The following is a 22,630-nucleotide window of genomic DNA, read 5'->3' on the forward strand; positions in this document are numbered from 1 at the left end:
GTTTCTCAATTGAGAATAAATTAAGCAAAACTCTCATCAATATTAAAACAGCTGACATGTATTTACTGTAAATCTTTAAGAAAAGAAAGGTAGCATGTCCATCTAAAGCATGCTTTCCTTCTGTGATTTATATTTACAATAACTCATCTTAGAAAAAAATTCTGTTTTGGAGGTATGGTAGGTTATTAAGGGTATTGAATAACTAACACCAAGATATTAGAGGAAAGCAGCAAACTTCAAACCTAAGGATACAAATAAAAATACGCACAAATGCATGGGTGCTTTGAAGGTAAAGGAAGGGAGGGAGAGGGAAGAAACAAGAGGAGGACAGGAGGAAGGGAGACAGGAGAGGAAAACTCAGCTTCCTATCACACACTCTTGACTTAAAAAAGGACAAAAAATCTCTACTTTGATAATAAACTTCATGAATGAAGAAATGAAGTTTTAATATTATGAAATAAAGATGCTATGCAAGAAATTTCTCAAGCAGCCAGACTTTAGTAGCTATTTATAGTAACTGAATATTTAGCATATTAAAATGAAGACTTTTAAATAAAAAGTTTTATTTAACATAATTTGAAGGTTAATGCTGGTGTTGATTCAAATTGTGAATGCCCTGTGGGTGTCCAGTAGATTTTTGTTACTATTAATAATAACAGTATGTCTAAGGCATAAAAAAGATGTTATAGATAGTAAAATGGTTACTATAGTGAAGAAAATTAACATATCCATCATCTCACCTGGTACCCATATTTTTGTTTTGTTTTGTTTTGTGTGTCTGTGTGTGTCAAGAGTAGCTAAAATGTAGTGGGAATCCCCAACACGGTATGATTGTGTGACCTCTAGTCCTCATGCTGGGCACTGGACCTCTCGACTCGCTCACCTACTTGTGCATGGCTTTGCATCCTCTGACCTCCAGCTCCTGATTCCTCCCCACTGCCATCTCCTCACTTCTGGTGACCACTGTTTTATTCTCCTTCTCTGCATGTTTGACCTTTTCGTCAAGTTCCACCCATAAGTGAGGTCATGTGATTTTTCCCTTTAATGTCTGGCTTGTTTCGCCTGGCATAGCATGCTCCAGGTTCCACCCTGTTGTGACAAAGGGCAGGACCTCCTCCTTCTTTAAGACTGAGTAGGCCGGGCGCGGTGGCTCACACCTGTAATCCCAGCACTTTGGGAGGCCAAGTGGGAGGATCACGAGGTCAAGAGATCGAGACCATCCTGGTTAACACAACGAAACCCCGCATCTACTAAAAATACAAAAAAATTAGCCGGGCATGGTGGCGGGCGCCTGTAGTCCCAGCTACTCAGGAGGCTGAGGCAGGAGAATGGTGTGAACCTGGGAGGCAGAGCTTGCAGTGAGCCGAGATCGCACCACTGCACTCCAGCCTGGGCAACAAAGCAAGCCTCCATCTCAGAAAAAAAAAGACTGAGTAATATTCCATCCTATATATTTTCAAATTGTAATTGACAATTTATAATCATATAAACTTACAGGGTAAAAATAATGTTATGATTTATGAATGCAATATGAGATAATGAAACCAAGCTGGTTAACATATCTATGACCTCAAATACTTCACGTTTTTATAATGAAAACACTTAAGATAATTTTCTTAGAAATTCTGAAATGTACAATAATCTATTAAAAAGCTATCTTTGCCACACTATGCAACAGAACTTAAAAAACAATTCTTCCTGCATAACTGAGAGTCTGTGCCCTCTGACCATCATCTCCCCATTCTCCAATCCCCAGCCTCTGTGACCACCATTCTCCTCTGTTTCCATGAGTTCAATTGTTTTAGATTCCACATAAAGTGAGAGCATGTGGCGCTTGTCTTTCTGTATCTGCCTTGCCCATTTTTAATTGGTTTACTTGTTCTTCTATTAACCTGAATGAATTCTTCATAAATTTTGAATATTAACCTCTTATCAGATACATGTTTTGCAAATATACTTTCCCAATCCATAGGCTGCTGGTCTTGTTGTTTGCTGTGCAGAAACTTCAGTTTGATGTAGTCCAATTTATCTATTTGTGCTTTTGTAGTCTGAGCTTGTGGTGTCACAGCCAAGAAATTATTGCCAAGGCCAATATCAACGAGCTCTTCTCCAACGTTTTCTTCTAGGAGTTTTATGGCTTCTGATCTTACAGTTAAGACTTTCATCCATTTTTGGTAGGTTTCCTATACAGTGTAAGACAAGGGTCCAATTTCAGTCTTTCACATGTGGAAGTCCAGTTTTCCCAGCAACATTTATTGAAAAGACTATACATTCTCCATTGTATCCTCTTGATGCCCTCAGTCCAAAATTAGTTGAGCATGTACGTTTAGTTTTACTTCCGGGCTATTCTGCTCCACTGGTATATGTGTCTATTTTATACCAACACCATACTGTTTTGATTACTATAGTAATATAATCTTAAATCAGAAAGTGTGATGCCTCCAAATTTTTTTTTCTTAGAACTGTTTTGCCATTCAGGGTCTTTTGTGATTCCATATGAATATTTGAATTGTTTTTTCTGTTTCTGTGAAAAATGTCATTGGGATTTTGATAAGGATTACAGGGAATCTATATATAACTTTGGCACATAGATATTTTAGCAATATTAATTATGATGAGCCCAGATATGAGCCCAAAATATCTTTCCATTTATTTGTATCTTCTTCAATGTTTTGAATTGTCTTCATCGATATTTTATAGTTTTCATTGTATAAGTCTTTTATCTCCTTAGTTATACTTACTGCTAAATATTTTATTTTTTTTCTGATGCTTGCATTAATAAATGGGATTGTTTTCTTGATTTCTTTTTCAGCTATTATTTGTGTATAACAATGCTATTAATTTTTGCATATGAATTTCATATCCTGAAACTTTACTGAATTTAATTATTGGTTCTAACCGTTTTTCTGTGGAATCTTTGGGGTTTTTACATATAGAATCATGCCATCTGCAAATAGATAACTTTACTTCTTCCTTTCTGATTCAGATGCCTTTTTTTTTTTTTTGTCTGATTGCTAATGCAAGTACTTCCAGTGTCAAGTTGAATAAAAGTGGCGAGCCTGGGCATCCTTGCCTTGTAGAGGATCTCAATGTTAAAGCGTTTGTTTTTTTCATGTTGATTATAATGCGAGCTAGGCATTTTTCATAAATGGCTTTATTGTGAACATGCTGTCTGTACCTGAACTGCTGAGATTTTTTATCATAGATATTGGGCTTTGTCAAATGATTTTTCTGCATCAGTCTGTTAATGTGATGTGTCACATTGGTGAATTTGAAAATGTTAAACTGGCCTCACATGCCACGGATGAATCCTACTTGGTCATGACATATAACCTTTCTGATGTGCTGTTGGGCTTGGCTTGCTAAAGTCATTATGAGAATGTTTGTGTCATTTGTTCATCAGAAAAACTGGCCTGTAGTTTTCATTGTTAGTGACATCTTTGTTCAGCTTAGGTGTCACGGTGATGCTGGCTTTTAAAAATGCATACATAATTATTCCCTCTAGATTTATTTGTTGAAAGAGTTTGAGAAGTATTGATATTATTTCTTCTTTAAATATTTGGTATAATTCAGCCATGAAGCCATCTGGTCCCATGCTTTCTTTTGTTGAAAGGATTTGATTACTTCTTCTATGTCCCCATTTGGTTTTGGTCAGTTCAGTCTTTCTATTTTTTCCTGACTCAAACTTGGCAGGTTGTATTTTTCCACAAATTTAACCATTTCCTCTAGGTAGTCCAATTTTCTGGCATGTAATTGTTCATAATAGTCCCTTATGATCCTTTCATTTCTGAGGTGTCCATGGTAATGCCTTCACTTTTTTTATTTATTTGAAACTTCTTTTTCTTAGATTATAATATGGTTAGGCTTTGTGTCCCCACCCAAATCTCATCTTCAATTATGATCCCCGCAATCACCCTGATCCCCACGTGTCAAGGGAGAGAACAAGTGGAGGTGACTGGATCATGGGGGCAGTTTCCCCCATGCTGTTCTCACCATACTGAGTGGGTTCTCACAAGGTCTGATTGTTCTACAAGTGGTAGGTAGTTCCTCCTGCCTTCATTCTCTTTCCTGCTACCTTATGAAGAAGGTGCCTTGCTTCCCCTTTACCTTCACTATGACTGTAAGTCTCCCGAGGCCTCCCCAGCCATGTGGAACTATGAGTCAAACTCTTTCCTTCGTATAAATTACCCAGTCTCAGACAGTTCTTTATAGCAGCGTGAGAACGGACTAATACAGATGAAGAGTTTGCCAATTTTATTATTTTTTTAAAAAACAACTCTTAGTTTTACTAATTCTTTTTATTGTTTACTATTGTCTGTTTGACTTATTTCTGTTCTGATCTTCTTTCCTTCCTTCTGTAAACTTTTGGTTTACTTTGTTGTTCTTTATCTCATTTCTTGAGGCTTAATGTTAGACTATTTAGGATCTTTCTTTTGTTTTAATGTAGGTATTTATCACTATCAATTTCCTTCTCACAACTGTTTTTGCCACATCCCAGAAGTTCTGGTAGGTTGTATTTCCATTGTTGTTTCCATTGAAAACTATTCAAGATAGTTTTCAAATTTCACTTTTGATTCCTTCTGTGACCCATTGATTGTTCAGGATAATACTGTTTAATTTCTACCTATTTATGAATTTTCTAAGATTCCTCCTGTTATTTTTAGTTTCCTTCCATGTGGTCAGAGATGATACTAGACAGAATTGCAATATAAAATTTGTTAAGACTTGTTTTATGGCCTAACATATGGTCTATCCATGTGTATGTTCCATGTGTGCTAGAGAAAAATGTGTATTTTGCTGCTATTGCATGGAAAGTTATTTATATATGATAAGTCGTTTTGGCCCAAAGTGCAATTCAAGTCCTATATTTTCTTATTGATTTTCTGTCTAGTTGATCTATCTATTGTTGAGAGTGGGGTGCTGAAGTCCCCTATTATTGTTGTATTGCTATGTATTTATCCCTTTATGTTCATTAATATTTGCTTTATGTATTTAAGTACTCTAATGTTGGATACATATATGTTTATGATTGTTATGTCCTCCTGATAAGTTATCCCCTTTTCACTAGATAATGGCCTTCTTTGTCTCTTGTGACTGGTTTGATTTAAAGTCTGTTTTATCAGATGTTAAGTTTAACCACCCCTTCTCTCTTTTGGCTACCATTTGCATGGAATATTGTTTCCCTATCCTCACTTTTAATATATGTGTGTCCTTAAAGCGGGTCTCTTATAGCCAGTATATAGTCGGGATCATCTCTTTTTCAGTCTACTTCACCACTATATGTCTTTTGATAGGAGAATGTAATAAATTTATATTCAAGGTGATTATTGATAGATAAGGAATGACCAATGTAATTCTGTCATTTTCTTGTTGCTGGTAACATTCAAGGTGATGGATAGATAAGGAATGACTAATGCCATTCTCTTATTTTCTTGTTTGGAATATTCAAGGTAATTACTGATAGAGAAAGAATGATCAATGCCATTTTCTCATTTTCTTGTTGTAATATTCAAGGTGATTATTGGTAGATAAGGAACGACCAATGCCATTTTCTTATTTTCTTGTTGTAATAGTCAAGGTGTTTATTGATAGAGAAGGAATTATTAATGCCATTTTCTCCTTGTTGTTTGTAATATTCAAGGTGATCATTGATAAAGAATGACCAACGACATTTTCTTATTTTCTTGTTTGTAATATTCAAAGTGATTATTGATAGAAAAGGAATGACCAGTGTCATTCTCTTATTTTCTTGTAATATTCAAAGTGATTATTGATAGAAAAGGAATGACCAGTGTCATTCTCTTATTTTCTTGTTTGTAATATTCAAGGTGATTATTGACAGATAAGAAATGACCAATGTCGTTCTCATTTTTTTGTTGTTGTTTGTAGATCCTCTGTTCCTTTCCTCTTCTCTTGTCTGCTTTGTAATGTGATAATTTTCTGTGGTGCTCAGCTTTGATTCCTTTATTTTCACCCTTTGTATATCTGCTACCATTTTGTTGCTGTTGTTGTTTTGTGGATATTATGAAGCTTATGTAAAATATCTTATAGTCTACTATTTTAAGCTGCTGACAACTTACATTTTTTGTGTGTACAAAAAAACGAGCCTTTAACTTCTCCTCCACAGTTTATGTTCTTGATATCACAATTTGCATCTTTTGACATTGTGTATACCTTAAAAAGTTATTGTGGCCTTAATTTTACGGTTTTGACTTTTTACCTTCATACTGGAGATATGTATGGGTTATACACCACCATGATGACACTGGAGTATGCTGAATTTGACTATGTACTTACTTCTACCAGTGAGTTTGGTACCTTCAAGTGTATTTGTGATAGGGATTACCCTTTCCTAGCTGCTTGAAGTACTCCTTTAAGCATTTCAGATACAGCAAGTATAGTGATTGTGAAATCCTTCAGCATTTTTTTTCTTTTTTTTTTTAATCTAGGAAAGACTTACTTTCTCCATTTCTGAAGGGCAGCTTTGCTGAGCACAGAATTCTTGGCTAATGGTTTTTGTGTTTGTTTGTTTTCCTATTCTTTCCTGGCTCTCAAGTTTTCTGCTGAGAAATCCACTGATAGACTAATGGAGATTCCCTTATATGTGACTTGACACTTTTGCTTCATTTAAAATTATCCTTTTTTTGCCTTTGACTTTTGACACATTGATTAAAACGTTCACTGGTGAAGACCTCTTTGGGTTGAACATGTTTGGGGATCTTTGAGCTTCATGAAATTGGATGCCCATATCTCTCCCAAGACTGAAAACTTCCAAGTTTTCAGTAATTATTTTATTAAATAACCTTTCTGTCCTTTTTTTGTTTTTGCTCCTTCTGAGTCCCATAATACAGAACTTTCTTCATCTGATTGCTTCCTCTGAGTGCCGTAGGCTTTCTTCACTATTTTTATTCTGTTTTCTATTCACCTCCCCAAATGAATCATTCTAAAAGACCTATCTTCAAGTTCAGATTTTTTTTTTCTGCTGCTTAATCTAGGTCTGCTATTGAAGTCCTCTATTGAATTTTTTTTTATTATTTCATTGAGTTATTCAGCTTTGAGATTTCTGTCTGGTTCCTTTTTATGCTATCTGATTCTTATCTCTTCTAATCTTTAAGTAGTGGCTTTTCTAGGGGAAGATTTTCAGATACAGATGGGCCTGAGGGTGCCGGTTGGGCAAGGTGCAGGGGTATAGTCTCTGTGCAGGTTCTTCAGTTGTAATGAATGTCAGTAATGATTGTGTGTGTCTAAGTGGTGTAGGCTGCAGGAATTCAGGGCAATGATGGTGGCAGCATAAGTCCAAGGTCCTTGGTGGCAAGGGCTTTATGTATCCTACTGCTTTTGTCTTCTCTGTAGAGGGGAGTCTCAGCTGAGGGAATCTTTCTCAGCGCAGGGTCTGACACAGCCCACAGGCAGCTGCAGTGGCACTGAGATCCAGGGCACAGGTGTGCAGGGCAGCTGTGGAGCCAGGGCCATGGGCTCTGGGTGACGTGAAGCCACTGTGGCACCCGGTGCTCAAGGTGCAGATTCACTCTCTGGGGCTCAGGTGGCTTCAGATTATCCACAAAGCTGGGGTCTGTTGTTCTGAGGCAGACTCTGGCAGTTCAGACCTGGGGGGCCAGGTTTTAGCTCTGGTTCTGACCCTGGGGGACTGGACATAGCACTGTCATGGCCCTGGGAGATAAGGGGTTCTCCAGAAGCTCAGCTCTTGGGATACAGGGCACAGCTGCAATCCTGGACCCAAAGCCAACAGGGCACAGCAGCAACTAGAGCCCAGGAGATGAGGTGCCACACACTGATGACTCGGGGATGGCAGGACATGGCAGTGGCCCAGGCCCTGAGGCAAGTGCAGCAGCAGCAAAGACCCAGGAATGGCAAGATGCCAGTGCAGCCTGGGACCCACAAGGTGGGGAGCAGTGCGGTGGGGAGCAGTGCAGTGAGGACTCCATGCCCTGGGGAGGCAGGAACCTCTGTAGCTTGAACTCTGGGGAGCTCGTCCAGTTTCCGGGAGCTGTTGCTATTCACCCTGGAGGCTGAGGTGGCACAGCTCTGCCTAGGTTCTGATTCCTGGGGAACTGAGCTACCTCGTCTGCTCAGCCCCAGAAAGCACAGCCACACACAAGACTCAGTGAGGGCTCCAGCTCCCCAGGGGCAGGAGGCCGTGCCTGCCCTGCACACCACGTTATATTTTAATTGATTTCATCTGTTTTGCTGAATTTCATGTTAAGTCTTCAAGGAGAAAGAAATAAAGGAAAGATCATAGTAAAAGTTGTTTCTATTAAAATTAAATGATACTTTGTAGTGCATTAATATTAGGAACTTGTTTAAAATTAGTCATCTCAGACACCTTCTATGGTTTATATTCTGCAATGTCTTCTCTATTAAACAATCCAAGGCTCTCTGAAACCTTAAAGTGCCTTTGGAATTAGAAAAAGACTCAAGTATCTTGAGTGATGTTCTTACCTAACTTTCGGAAAATAAACCTGCACATCAGAGCATCCATATAGCAGGGCACCCACACACCAGAGCACCTGTACACCAGAGCACCCACAACCAGACCACCTACACACAAGAGCACCCATACACCAGGGCACCCATATGCCAGGGCACTCATACACCAGAGCACCCACACACCAGGGCACCCACACACCAGGGCACCCATACATCAGGGCACCCACACACCAGGGCACCCATACACCAGGGCACCCACACACCAGGCACCCACACACCAGGGCACTCACACACCAGAGCACCCATACACCAGAGCACCCACACACCAGACCACCTACACACAAGAGCACCCATACACCAGGGCACCCATACACCACAGCACTCATACACCAGAGCACCCACACACCAGGGCACCCGTACATCAGGGCACCCACACACCAGAGCACCCACACACCAGAGCACCCCCATGCCAGAGCACCCCTAATTCTGGAGACTTCTGCGTGAACCAGGGCCACGCGTGAGCAGCCACAGCCTTGCCTGAGTAACTGGAGCTGTTTTCACACCTGCTTCCCTGGCAGCTTTTGTTTCCTTTCCAATGTTGTCAGGCTGATAAAGTGTTCTAGTGAATAGGAGAAAAACATTACAGACTCACACAATTTTTTCAATTAGGTAGCACTCACTAGCTCTGCTTCTCAGAAAGAAAACCCTAAAATCTGTGACCACCAAGCTCACTTAACTCACGAGCACCCTAAGCTCTGAAGACGCCACACCCAACCACCTACGATTCCATCCCCGTTGTCTACGTGAACTGCACAAACATAAGGTGTTTCAGTCATAAATTTATCACGATATTCCCTCACTAGTGTGTCAGTCATAAGGAAACTGATACTGTTTCCACCAGAGTCTGTTAGAAGAGGGACCCGTTGGCCCCCACCTCTGCCAAGGTCCTGGGGGGCAGGCCCTGGGCCATCTCGGGGCCACTCAAAAGGGCACCATGGAGTTTGAACATTGACCTGAATTCATTCCCAAAATCCTGCTCTTTTAAAATTTCTAGACTTCCCCAAACTTCAATGATTGTCCCTGCACAAGGGAGACTCTTCTCATCCTCCTCAAAGGACTATAAGGGTTAAACCTCACTTAGTACACACGATTCTTCTCAGGGAGTCTCTCTAACTGGCCCTGGGAGATTATTTATCATTGATAACAGGGAAATCTAAATTCTTGAAGTAATTTGAAGGACACCGGACATTTTGAAGTGTTATGTATATTTAAATTAAAAAGTATTTTTCATCTTCCAGGAAGGTCCCCAATGGTGGACGCTGACACCTGCCGTAACACTGGCTGAACTTGAGGAGCAATGGCGAAGTAGGTCCCAGGACAGCATCTTTGGGGCCAGAAGGATTTGTATCTCAGGCACCTTCTAAAGCAAAAACAACTGGATTCTCTGCTGCACACCTGCGGTCCTATTCTCAACAGCAGGGACCCTGCAAAGGTACGAGGGGCCCGGCTGTACGCTGACTCCCCTTCCTGCTTCCAGCCGCTCCTGAGGAGAAAGCCTCTTCCTACTCAGAATTTAAATTTGACCTGCAGTGCACAGCACGCGCACCTCAGGGCTTCTGATGTTTCTTGTGATTCTTTTTGAGGTTTCAACATTTCTCATGCAGCTACAAAGTCCATTTTATATTATCCTTGTCAAGTTCTATTTACTCTGATAGCTTTAAAAGCATGCCTTTCATTGATTCATTAGCAATAAAGCAGTAACACCGGAATATTCTTCATTCAATCTACTGTACCTCTGTCTAGATCTGGGGATTGGAAAATGGGACTCCCTTCATTCTTATGGAAAGCTAACTTGAGACAAAAAGCAGATTTTGGCTTGTGATAGAAAGCACGGTTAGGAAAGTTAGACCTAAAAGTTCCAAATCGAATTCCACATCCACCCACCACAAGGTGAGAAAAGATTTCTGACAATGCGTTTCTATACACATTTAGCCAGATCCAGGTTCAACCATCTAAAATAGAAGGACTCTATCAAATATTTACAGAGCTCCAGAAGAAAAACCAGATAGTATCTGACTTATCTATTAGTGCAGGCACATTGGCCTGAGTAGTTGTATCACATTTTGAATTTCAAAAGCCATTTTTTAGAGCCTAGAAAGGAAGATATGGCAGCACAGCAGACATGATGAATATCAAAGGCAAAGGCCCAGCGGTGTGAGGAGTGGATGACAGAGAGGCAGTGCTGTGAAGGATTCCAGTTCTGGGAAGAGGCATCTCAGCTGCTCCACTATCTGCTTTCTGAGGGACAATGGGGGCATTCATCATGGGTTTTTCTACGCCATGTGAAGGGCAGGACCTTACATTAATATAAAGACATCTAAGTCAATATTTACATGGGAGGGAGGGAAGCAGAGGAGAAAGTATTAGGGGAGAAAGGCTTCGCATCAAATTCAGCAAAACAGGTGAAATAAATTAAACACAGAAAGAAATTAATCACAGATCTGGCATAATGAAGGCATGTGCATGGCAGTAAGACACCATTAACAGGTGAAAATTCTAGAGAACAATAAAATACAGGTGGAGGCCCATGTCATGGTGATCCCATCACACAAAGCTCATAAGTCTCTGTGACTCTGGTATGAAAAAGGTGATTCTTCTTGTGTTTACAGGTGTCCAGGCCGTGACTTTAGACGATGACAGGATCCAGACAAAACTCCGCCACAGCCGCTGTGCCATGGAGACCTGAACAGGGAGCTTTGGGACCTGGGTTTTGTGTTCCCTTTCCCTCCCCACCAAGTGTAGTATATATATTTGGTTATAGAAATTGTCGTTCTGTGTCAACATCTTCATGAGTAACAGTGAGCCTCGTGTCCAACCTGACATTCCCAGTGTAGCTCAGGTGGCCTCTGTAAGAACCTGCCCTTCAGCTGAGGATACTTCCTCGCGCTGAACAATGAATACTCCACATGAGAATGACTGAAGGTTTGCGTTCGTCTTGCCTTTCTTTCAGGGACAAAACACCCCTTCCTTTCTGTGCAATTTTCGGGGTATTTTCTAATTGTCCCATTTGTCTCCCGAATATACACATCAAATTAGCTACAGGGCCCAGGCCTATCATACAGATAAACTCTTACAGAAACATTATTATTTATTAAATTATTTATTACCATTAATTTATTTAAGCGGAATTGAACTGTGGCTGTGAATGAATTTTATTTGTACCTAATGAGATGATATGCTATAGTAGGAAGAACAGGATTTTGAGGGAAAAATCTAAGTGTACAAGTAAAGGACTCTTTACAAGCCCTTGTTAGCCGAGTAAAACTGGGCAACTCATGATTCCTGTTTATTTGCTGCCCTATGAAATGTGAATAATCATGCATCCCTTGTCCATTTCATACGTTTTTTATGAAGATCCAATGAAAATGGAAGTTATTTTCGTATGACAAAGCATCAGTGTCAGGAATTCCTATGCAGATGACACCCTCTGACTTTCACGTCCTTTTTCAGCACGTGATTCTCGTCATCCTTTCCCTGTGTGTTATATGGAGTCTGGCTTCGGTTTCCAAAGTTTTGCCGTGTTGGAAACACCACATGTAAATTCCATCCAATCATAGAGGAGAGCTTCATTAGTCCTCATTTCGTTAAGTGATGAAATGAGGTGAACTGGGTGATCACCAAGAGAAAACCACTGTGAGGGGGAATAAAAGGGGCTTAGGGGATTTCGCAAGCCGCTTTTGCTTTCCGAAAGTATGACATGTCATGATGAAGCCATACATCCAGCTCTCCATACCCTGCACCCGAGTGACAGCCCGCGTCCACTGTTACCAAGGAGCTCTCCATACCCTGCACCCGAGTGACAGCACGCGTGCACTATTACTAAGGAGTTCTGCATACCCTGCACCCCAATGATGGCACGCATCCACTATTACCAAGGAGCTCTCCATACCCTGCACCCTAGTGACAGCGTGCATGCACTATTACCAAGGAGCTCTCCATACCCTGCACCCGAGTGACAGCGTGCGTCCACTATTACCAAGGAGCTCTCCATACCCTGCACCCGAGTGACAGCGTGCATCCACTATTACGAAGGAGCTCTCCATACCCTGTACCCCAGTGACAGCGTGCGTGCACTATTACCAAGGAGCTCTCCATACCCTGCACCCCAGTGACAGCGTGAGTGCACTATTACCAAGGAGCAAGGTGAGAAGCCTCAGGGTCAGGGGCCACCAGGTGTGCATCCTGACCTGGCTGTGACACGTGGGGGAGGCCCATCTTCCAGGTGAGGGTGGAGACTTGGGGTGGCATCGTGTGCCATGAATCAGAGCAGGGAGAAGCCATATGTGGCTGCGGGACCCAGGACACAGAGGTGAGCTGGAAAGCCCAGCCTGCACATCGGCTTTTCTGTAAGCAGTGGAGTCGTGGATGATTTCTGGGCCAGGCGCAGCAGGGCCCTGAGGAAGAATCTCATAGGAGGGAGAGTGAGCAGGAGCTTGGTATCCTCAGTACTGAACCATGCTCAGAGTAATCCAATCCTCATAAAATCTATGTATAGAACGGTGTCACATCCAATCACCCATGGTGATTTTAGGTATTAAAACAGATTTTTTGGAGAGCGGTTGCCGAGTAGGCTGGCAGGCCGCCTTAAGGAGCACGTACGTGTGTGGTTCCTGACGTGTGAGCCTTGGCGGGTGCACACACCTCACTGAAGCCGTGAATGAAAGTGTGAAGGACACCATATCTAAGAATTTAAATGTCTAAGCAGCTAAGGTGGACCTCATGCAGAACATCATATGAAAACCACGCTTATCTAAGTTGTAAGCCCTGCAGCAGATGCCTGAAACCATGGACAGAAACAAACCCCAGCCAAGGCCTCTGCATGGCACAGCTGGCAATGACAAAATGCAAGTGGGGCCACCCCACACTCACCCCACCCCCACCAAAACCTCCCAGCCTCGTGGCAGAGCCCAGCCTGCTCCCATGGTTCAGCAGAGGGCAGAGTGTGTTGCTCTCAGTGAATGGAACCCCTGCATTCCCCTTACTAAGGGGGTGGCAAAATGTTGTCAAACAACTCATGAAGAACTTGCTCCCTCAGCCTTTCTGAGGGTGAACTTGGCTCCGGTTCCAGTGGTTGGATGGAAATGAAGGAATACCGTGAAGGCTTTCCTTCCTGGAGATGGAACCATGGCGCTTCTTCAGGGGTGGTGCCCTGTTTCCCTTCTTTCCTACCTAAAAAGAAGATATGTTATCTTGAAATACAGCCACCATTTTGCAAATATAAGGCAATGAACATGAGGATAAAACCCACAAGCTAAGGATGGTGCCACGGGAGGATGGAAAGATACTGGGAGAAAACCACAGCAAACAGCTGGATTTCTCATTCAGTGAGAAGAGCAAGCCCTATTCACTCAAACCACCGTAAGCTGAGAGGATTTCACAGCACACACAGCCCCTCCTGGACGGAGTCCCCAGGTTTTCACAATGCCAGCACCCCAGGGCCACACACGCTGACAAAAGAACACACGGCAGGGCTCGGGCCAGGCTGACAAGTGAGTTTTTCCTTTCTCCATTTGTCTTTTCCCTGAGGTACATACATGCAGAAACCTAAAACTAACGTAAATATGTGCACATTAAAAGTCTATTGACTCAACAAAAGAAGTTCAACTATAAAAAGAAAGCTCAATACAAAGTGTTTATTTTTAAGTTATCTTGAGAGAATTAATCAAATCTCGTATCACTAATCAATAACCCATGCATCAAAGAACAGACCCTGTCACTCAGCTCGTCCGAAAAGACACTGCTTTTTCCTTTTCTGGTTTAATAATTTCACTATTACTACACTAGGAAGTTATTAACCCTAGGCAACCCCAACATAGAGCAATAACCCAAGGAATGTGTAAAAGTAAAGAATAAATGAAGAAACGTCGTAACCACGTTGCACTTGTTCTTTACAAACGTTTGAAAGAGGGGCAGCACCGGATGACGACCCAGAGATGGGTCTTGGGGGTCACTCCTCAGCTCTGCCATTTGCATGTCTGTCCCTGTGCAAACCCTTTAACGTACCTTTGCCTCAGTGTCCTCATCTGTAAAATGGGAATGAAAATCCCAGTCATTATCTCATAGGGTAGTTAACGGTCATAGAATGCCTGAAAGTATTAGCAAAAATGTAGCTGTATTTTTCTCCTTAGTCTTATCCATACCTGACATAATAATTTCATTTGTATCTTTGCTTATTATCTTCTCCCACTATAATGTACACGCTCTGAAAGCAAGAAATCAGTCTATTTTTCGCTTCTCTATTCTCAGCACTGAGGACAGTGCTTAGTACTCAGGGGTCTATAACGTTTGTTAACCTAACAACCAAATCGATGAGTGTGCGCCTGCAATCACAGCACGTACAGAGGCTTTGTCTGTTTATGAAGTTTAAAATCATCAAATGCATCATTTGTAGAAATTTATAATCATGACCAGGTGCAGTGGCTCACGCCAGTAATCCCAGCACTTTGGGAGGCCAAAGTGGGAGGATCATGAGGTCAAGTGATCGAGACGATCCCGCCCGACATGGTGAAACCCCGTCTCTACTAAAAACACAAAAATTAGCCGGGCGTGGTGGCGGGTGCCTGTAATCCCAGCTACTCGGGAGGCTGAGGCAGGAGAATCATTTGAACCTGGGAGGTGGAGGTTGGTTGCAGTGAACCAAGAACTCACCACTGCACTCCAGCCTGGGCGACAGAGCAAGACTCTATCTTAAAAAAAAAAAAAAAAAAAAAAGAAAGAAACTTATAGTCATTATTTATTTGAAAGGTTAATGAATTGAAAGAATTAAAATTTGTGATTGACATTTAATGCTCAAGAAAAATTATATTTAACTTTTCAAATGTAATATTAACAAATTTCCCATTAAACACAATAAAAATAATTATAGATCTCCCCAAAATATACAATCTCACCAGGTATTAAACAATGTCTAGACATATGTGCTCAACCCTGTATCTACACTGAGGAGAGTCTCAGACCTATCTCAACCTCTCAGCCTCTCCACACCCATGACATGGACCTGTGGATCCTGAGTTCCCTGTGAGGAGTGTGAGGTCTGAAGGTCTCCACATTAGAGGGACCAGGGGGCGGGGGCTCCAGGGTGTGGAATCCTGCACGCAGGCTGCACCTCAGCGGTACAATCAGAGCCTCTGGCTCTGTCATGCTCCGCAAAGCTGCTCAGGCAATTCGGATGCTCACGAGCCACTTCGCGAAGAATTCAAGGTGCGAGTGAGCTGAGCTGGGCTGCCTGGCTCCACTCTGACATCAGGCAAGTGTCAGGCACCTTCTCCTCTCCACCTACAGCAAATCTCTGGGGAAGCACCTCAGTGCTATTCATTTAATTTAAATGCCTCTCTTTAAAAATTCTCTTACCCTGATATCGTCCTCTGAGCCTCTTACAGGTACACTCCACTGGCCAGCAAATCAGCCCTGAAACGCAGCACAGAGCCCCTGCTGTCCACGCTCTGCTTCCGACATTCACTCAATGACCCAGGACCTGTGTCGGCCATTTCATTAAATGCACCATCGGCCCACCTGGTGCTGAGGCTAAAAGGAAACCTCAACCTGGCCTGAGTCCTCCTTCCTCTCAGACACACAGCCCACCCTTCAGCAGCATGTGACGTGGAGCCTCCAAGGACATCCAGCTTCTGGCCACTTATCTACAAATTCACCAAAATCCCAGAAGGGCAGGGCACGGCAGCCCCTCCTGCACCCTGCACTGGCTCTCCACCTTCCTCCCTGCTTCCTGGAACAGCCTCCTCACAACAGCCAGGGTGACTTTTCTTAAATGAGAAGCTACCCTAATCACTCTAATTTTACACAAACTTCAGCTGACTCTCTTACTCACAGGATAAAAGCATTAACCACGTTACAGAAAACAACGCCCTCTCCCCATCTCCTCTGTACCACCGTTTCACTCACTCCACAGGAGCCGTCATTTCTGCAAACGTATCGCACACGTGTTCACTGCCTGCCTTCTCCAGTTGTCTACAAGCTCTGCAATGGCGAGAGTTCTGCCTTGGTCTCTGCAGATGGCCCGAGAAGCGTCTTATCTGTAGAAGTTGTTTATTAAATATGATTGGATAAACTCATGGATAAATCAGCACACTAATAATTTTATATTTTGCATTGATCTAACTAACATCTTACAACTGCCTCATTCTTAAAAATGAGCGAGGTGAAGCCTCGGGCTACCTGGCTGCTCTGGCGTCCCTGGAAATGAGAGCTGGAGAGCTTTCCCACCTGTCCCGGCCTCTCGTCGCCTGGGGTAACTGCAGACCTGCTCATCCAGAAGAGGATCTAGAACGTGGAGGAATGCAGACAGCTTCTCTCAGCATCTGTAGGTATTCCTAGTTCTAATTAATCACCTTGTTTGGTTTGTCTGCATCCCGACCTATCTGGAGGCTGCGTGCTCCGTGGGGTTGAGGGTATGCTCTCCTGGGCTCCAGCACCGAAGTCCCACAGCGCCTCCTGCACTCCCTTCCTCCTGAGGCCAGACTCCTGTGTCAGTTTAACACAAGACATTCAGGACAACCCAGGGGCTCTGCTTCCTATAAAACACTTGTTCTGTATTTTACATGGAAGACATAAAATAAATGAGACCAAGCCTCTGATCCCTAAAAACTCCCAATTCATTACAAGGACTTTCTGTTCCTGAATGTGCATAAAATGAAGATATAAATGTGTCTCTAAAACATGAACTCTAGCACCGCTGATGAAATGGATCCCAGTGGGGAGAGGCAGGTGCAGGGAGGAACCATGTAAGTTCATCTTCAAGTGCCTGCTGAGGTCGTGGGCCTGCGCCTGGGCCTGGGCCTGGAGGGATGATGAGGATGGAGACAGGAGAGCTGGCTGGAGGAGGGGCCAGCAGGGGCGGGCAGGCAGGCTCTGGGCGGGAAATCTGCAGAAGGCACGGAATGCAAGCCTGGGAGGAGCGTGGGGACCTCCTACTGGGGATCCCACACTGGATTTACTTGTGAAGCTTCCAATGTCAGAAGAGAATTGCATCAGCATGGTCTGCAGACTGCTAAGTTCGGAATCTCCTGGGTCCCACTTTCTCCTGACCACACCCACCAAGCCTTGGTTGCTTGAGGCAGGGATGAGGGTCGGGAGGGCACACGGGCTACAACCCCAGGGTCACACTTACACTCCAGGGATTGTGGCCTTCTTGACCTGTTTCTCCCCTACAGGTAAATAGATTTTCTTTCTGAATTGACCATAAACATCCTTTACTGAATGTTACCTACTGGCTAACCTTACTGTCTTATTCTCTTTTCTGAGACTTTTCATCATATCCACCAATTAAAAAAAAAAAACCCCACTAATGAAAATAACTGAAAATGTTTGCAAAGAGGAGAGGAACACAGCTTCATCAGGTCATGCCTTCTTTCCGCTATCCATCAGTCAGCCAGATGGCTTCAGGGGTGCAACAGGAACCAACCACACCAGACACAGTAACGGTGGACCCACGGCTCCCGTGTGGAATCCCACTTTATATGCGCCAAAGCACTGGGCTTTGCCAAGCTCATCAACGCCGCCATTATAACACTTGATGTAATATATGCAACAAAATACTGTAGTTCAAATGAATCATAATGTTTATTTTGAAATGCTCTAAAAACCTCAAAAAGAGGCCGGGTGCGGTGGCTCAAGCCTGTAATCCCAGCACTTTGGAAGGCGGAGGCAGGCAGATCACCTGAGGTCAGGAGTTCGAGACCAGCCTGGCCAACATGGTGAGACCCCCCCACCTCCACTAAAAATACAAAAATTAGCCAGGCGTGGTGGTGGGTACCTGTAGTCCCAGCTACTCAGGAGGCTGAGGCAGAAGAATCGGTTGAACCTGGGAGGTGGAGTTTGCAGTGAGCCGAGATCACGCCTCTGCACTCCAGCCTGGGCATCTCAGTGAGACTCTGTCGGTGGGGTGGGGGAAGAAACCAAAAAAAAAAAAACCCTCAAAAAGAAACGTTCTTTCATTCAGAGGTCTGCATAGCTCTCTCACTTTTCCCGCCATCTTGGTTACAACTAACCTGTATTTCTTATAACACTGAAATTCCTAGGTTTCCTTCTGAACAGCCCCTGCTGCCTCTGAGGCTGAGACTGCCTCTGGGTTTCGGGGCTTGCTGGCCCCTAATCCCTGATTAAATGGAATCCCATCTGCTGCAAGTTTAACGGCAGGTTTGTAAGCTTGCTCAAAAAGGAGAAAAATGTGTTGCTGACCTGACTCTTAAACGTCCTTCTGCTGAAAAAGAATCTTTACCCGGATGCAAATTTCAGGGCGACACATTCTGTGGAAACCTCTCTTCCCTGAGAACAAATTCAGAGCTGCTGTGGGGAATCCAAACCCCACTGGGACAATCTCTGCAGCAGAACATGATCTCCTGCACCACACATGGCTGAGCTGACCATGACTGCCCTCACTGCACCCACCTTCAGACGACCTGACCATCGGGGCCCTCACTGCACCCACCTTCAGAGGACCTGACCATCGGGGCCCTCACTGCACCCACCTTCAGAGGACCTGACCATCACTGCCACACCCACCTTCAGAGGACCTGACCATCACTGCCACACCCACCTTCAGAGGACCTGACCATCACTGCCACACCCACCTTCAGAGGACCTGACCATCGCTGCCCTTATTGCACCCACCTTCAGACGACCTGACCATGGCTGCCCTCACCACACCCACCTTCAGAGGGCTCATGGTTAAGGCTTCCCCAGCCTGGGACCTCCGGCCTCTTCAGGGCACTCTACCTGCATACTGGGCTTATGGTTTGAGTAAAATTGGGTGAAATGAGTAAGAATGTTTTGAGAAAAAGTATGAGCTTATTCTGTGCTTTTCACCCAAAACCTCCACATTTCTGGTAGAGCGTGGAGAGAAGCATGTCCCCTCCAGAGACACAGCCGGGGTCCCCTGCAGTGGCTGTGCTTTCTGGTGTGAGGCACATGAGGTCATAAGGCCACCCCGCTTGCCCACTCTGTCTTGCTTCCTGTTCCCCTGCAGGCCTCAAGGACATAAGCTAATTGCCCCCCACCCCCACCCCGACACGGACCGCATATCCAGGTGCCCCTTGCTCTGGAGAACAGGGGCGGAGTGGCCTGAGGCTGCACGTCCAAGAGCTGCTGGGCCAGGTTGGAAGAGGCCAGCCACGAGGATGCAGAATCCTCCCGATAGGGAGACAGATGCATGTAGTTTACTGCAGGGGGTTCATTATGTCCAAAATCGAATTGTATGAGAGACAATCTACCCGATAGTGGAATGTGTGGCCAGAAGTCCCACCCTCACTTTTCGATTCTACACAAGGTAACCTCTCCCTATGAATGTCAGTTATTCTTGTGATTATTCCCATAGCCAGTGTTTCAGTTCAGGGATCGAGGTGGTAGTCAGTGCAGTACCGCCAGCTGCCAAGTGCAGAACGGACGGCATTTCAGCCCCGCCTGAGCGCGGTCAGCTAATCCTGCAGCAGGCTCATTATGCTCTTAGGCTCAGAGACTTGTGTATCAGATACTTCAACAAACACCATGGACTTCTCCATCTATATGTAATTCTCCTCAATTTTTAAAATACCTTAAAATCAGCATTCAAATCCCTGAATCATCAATATCTTTAGAGGATAACCTGATACCTCAAACAGAGAATTAGTGTCTCTCTTAAGGGCCAGAGGGATCAGCAGAGGTTAAAAAGGGCAGCCTCAGAAGATCAGGGCATAAGAAGCATCCTTTGAAACAAGACACAGCTACAAAAATAAAACGGAAGTTTAGGTAATCGAGCAAAACACATATCTGCTGATTTTTATCATTTTCAGTAATTTGTTATCTTACAAATGGCTGCGGTGCATACACAGGTCATTTTGGCTGTTTTTACCTGCTTGGTCTTTGAATATTTTTGATATGACGACAGGGACGTTGTGCTCAGAACCTCCCTGAAAGACAAAGCCATCAGAAAGAAACATGGTTATCATGATTCACACCGGAAAGTTCTTCAAAAATAAAAAGGAGGAATAGAGAAAACCATTTCCATACCTTTATACTCAGGCCCAAGCCGCCAACTGGCTGTCTGTGAAGTGTAACAGTTCTGTGCTTTAAAAAATTTTAGAAAACAAACCAAGTTTAGGTTAAAATGCACTATCAGAAAGTGAATTCAAAAGAAATTCTTCATTTAAACCCAAATACGTGTTAAATTATATTTCCAAAGCAACTTTTGCTAAATATGACAGTAATGACACTATTTCAAATCTTTACTCTGTGGTACTGCATGTATGAAAACGAAGACAGTGATGAAGAATAGGCCCCATTCCAGGCATTGTCTGAAATCCAGGAAGAATCCCCGCAGAACTGTTATCCCATCTGCATTCTGCTTGTGAGGAATGGAGCTCCGTGAAGAAACGAGGGGCCCACCTTCTCCAAGGTGGTAAAAGGGAAGTGGGGCGGAGCACTCAGTCCTGTTTTAGAACTGCTCTCTTCCCACCAACCCCAGGATGGGCTCCCTCTTCACTGTGCGTCTCTGCTGAAGTCAGCCATGTTTAGGACAATCTTCAACCACTATTAATTCATGAATGATCAATTTTTTCACGTCCTCTGACCACAGGTGCCTGGGATATTTAAAAGTAGGTTGTGATAAAAAGCTAAAAGCACAATAGGCCCTTAACTGGCTAGTGAAATGGTAAAAATCTCCAAATCTCTTGCGCATTAAGCCATGCACCTGTGTTTTGCTGCGGTCTGATCTGATGAATGTGACTGTTGCCAACTTCAGGTAGACATGGGTGACTGACGCTGCCCTGAGGGGGCGCACAGAGGCGGCCTGGGGTAGATGGACAGTGGCCAAAGGGTGCTTTTACCTGAAAAAGACACTACAGGAAAAACAGAAGTGACAGATACTCTTTGAGGTCTAAGAGGAAACATGAGCATGTTCAGGCTGAATGGCTCTGAAAGCAATCTGTTGTGCAAAGCAAGGACGAAGAAGTTAAGACAGTGGCAGAGCCCACGCTGAAGGGGGGACCTGGGAACTCCCGACCCGGCCAGTGGTGCAGGTGCAGATGCAGGGATGCTGCTGTGAGGGCTTCCGCAGCCTGAGACACCCCAGGAATGTCCTTCTCAAGGGGAAATACTTTATAAACTCAAAGGAAAGAAACCAAAAATTAGAGTAAATATACCTGTGTTAAAGTGTGTATATGGGGACACAGCAAATAATACTTTAATTGGAAATTTTACCATTTTTATCTTTTTTGGACATATTTTTAACTGACAAAAATAATTTTATACACAGAAAAAGAGCCGTATTTCAGGGACTTTGCTACAGAGTGATCGTTTTGGCTTTTTCTTGGTCTTAGACTGTATTCCAGATACTGTGAACAGCAAAGTCAGAGCCACTCCTGGGACGTCCATACTGCAGGCCCTCATCACATCCACATTCTCAGTATTTACCTGAAATGCCACAGATGTTTCCCAGCGACACTGCACCAATAGACAGAGTAACAGGCTCTTAAACCTGCTCATCAAAGCATTACTGACAACAGCCAAGATATGTATACAACCCAAGTGTCCACCAGTAGATGCGAGAATAAAGAAAATGCAGTAGATACACCGAATGGAACATCCTTCAGCCATAAAGAAGGAAATCCTGCCATCTGTGGCAACATGGATGAGCCTGGAGGACATTGTGCCGAGTGGAATAAGCCAGGCGCAGAAAGACAAATACCACATGGTCTCCTGCACGTGGAATCTAAGGATGTTGAACGCAGAAGCAGAGGGTAGAACCGTGGTTACTAGGGGGTTCCGGGTGGGGGGGGCAGAGGTGCAGACCCAAGGGTGCAACATTTCAGCTGTAAGGTGAACAAGCTCTGCGGCTCTAATGGAAAGCATGGTGACTATGGTTAATAATACCATATTTCCTTAAAATTTGTTAAGAGAATAAACCTTACATGTCCTCACCACAAAAAACAAAGGTAACTGTAAGAGGTGACGTATGTATTAGCTTGTTTGTAGTGTGCATTTCACAATGTATATGCATATGAGAACATACCCTGTACACCTTAAGCATGTATAATTTTTATTAGTTATAGCTCAATAAAGCTGAATAAATAAATTCCATTGCGTGGACAGAGGGTTTCCAAGGATATCCTCTATAGAGGAGGGAGAGGGAGTT

General features: G+C 43.7%; 1 protein-coding gene across 3 annotated transcripts in view; it reads right to left on the reverse strand.

Annotated features, from left to right (window-relative positions):
* SNTG2 (syntrophin gamma 2) overlaps positions 1-22,630 on the reverse strand; it is a 417,829-nt gene that overhangs the window by 252,566 nt on the left and 142,633 nt on the right. For 2 of the 3 annotated variants that reach the window (XM_024242487.2, XM_063713807.1), the window contains exons 3-4: positions 20,509-20,565; positions 20,351-20,408 (exon numbers count right to left, since the gene is read on the reverse strand). In XM_024242487.2, the coding sequence (XP_024098255.2) occupies positions 20,351-20,408; positions 20,509-20,565 (115 nt within the window). The remainder of the gene's footprint in view (positions 1-20,350; positions 20,409-20,508; positions 20,566-22,630) is intronic. The other variant, XM_054548457.2, reaches the window with a different exon arrangement.

This window comes from Pongo abelii, chromosome 12 (assembly GCF_028885655.2).
Source record: "Pongo abelii isolate AG06213 chromosome 12, NHGRI_mPonAbe1-v2.0_pri, whole genome shotgun sequence".
Taxonomy (NCBI): domain Eukaryota; kingdom Metazoa; phylum Chordata; class Mammalia; order Primates; family Hominidae; genus Pongo; species Pongo abelii.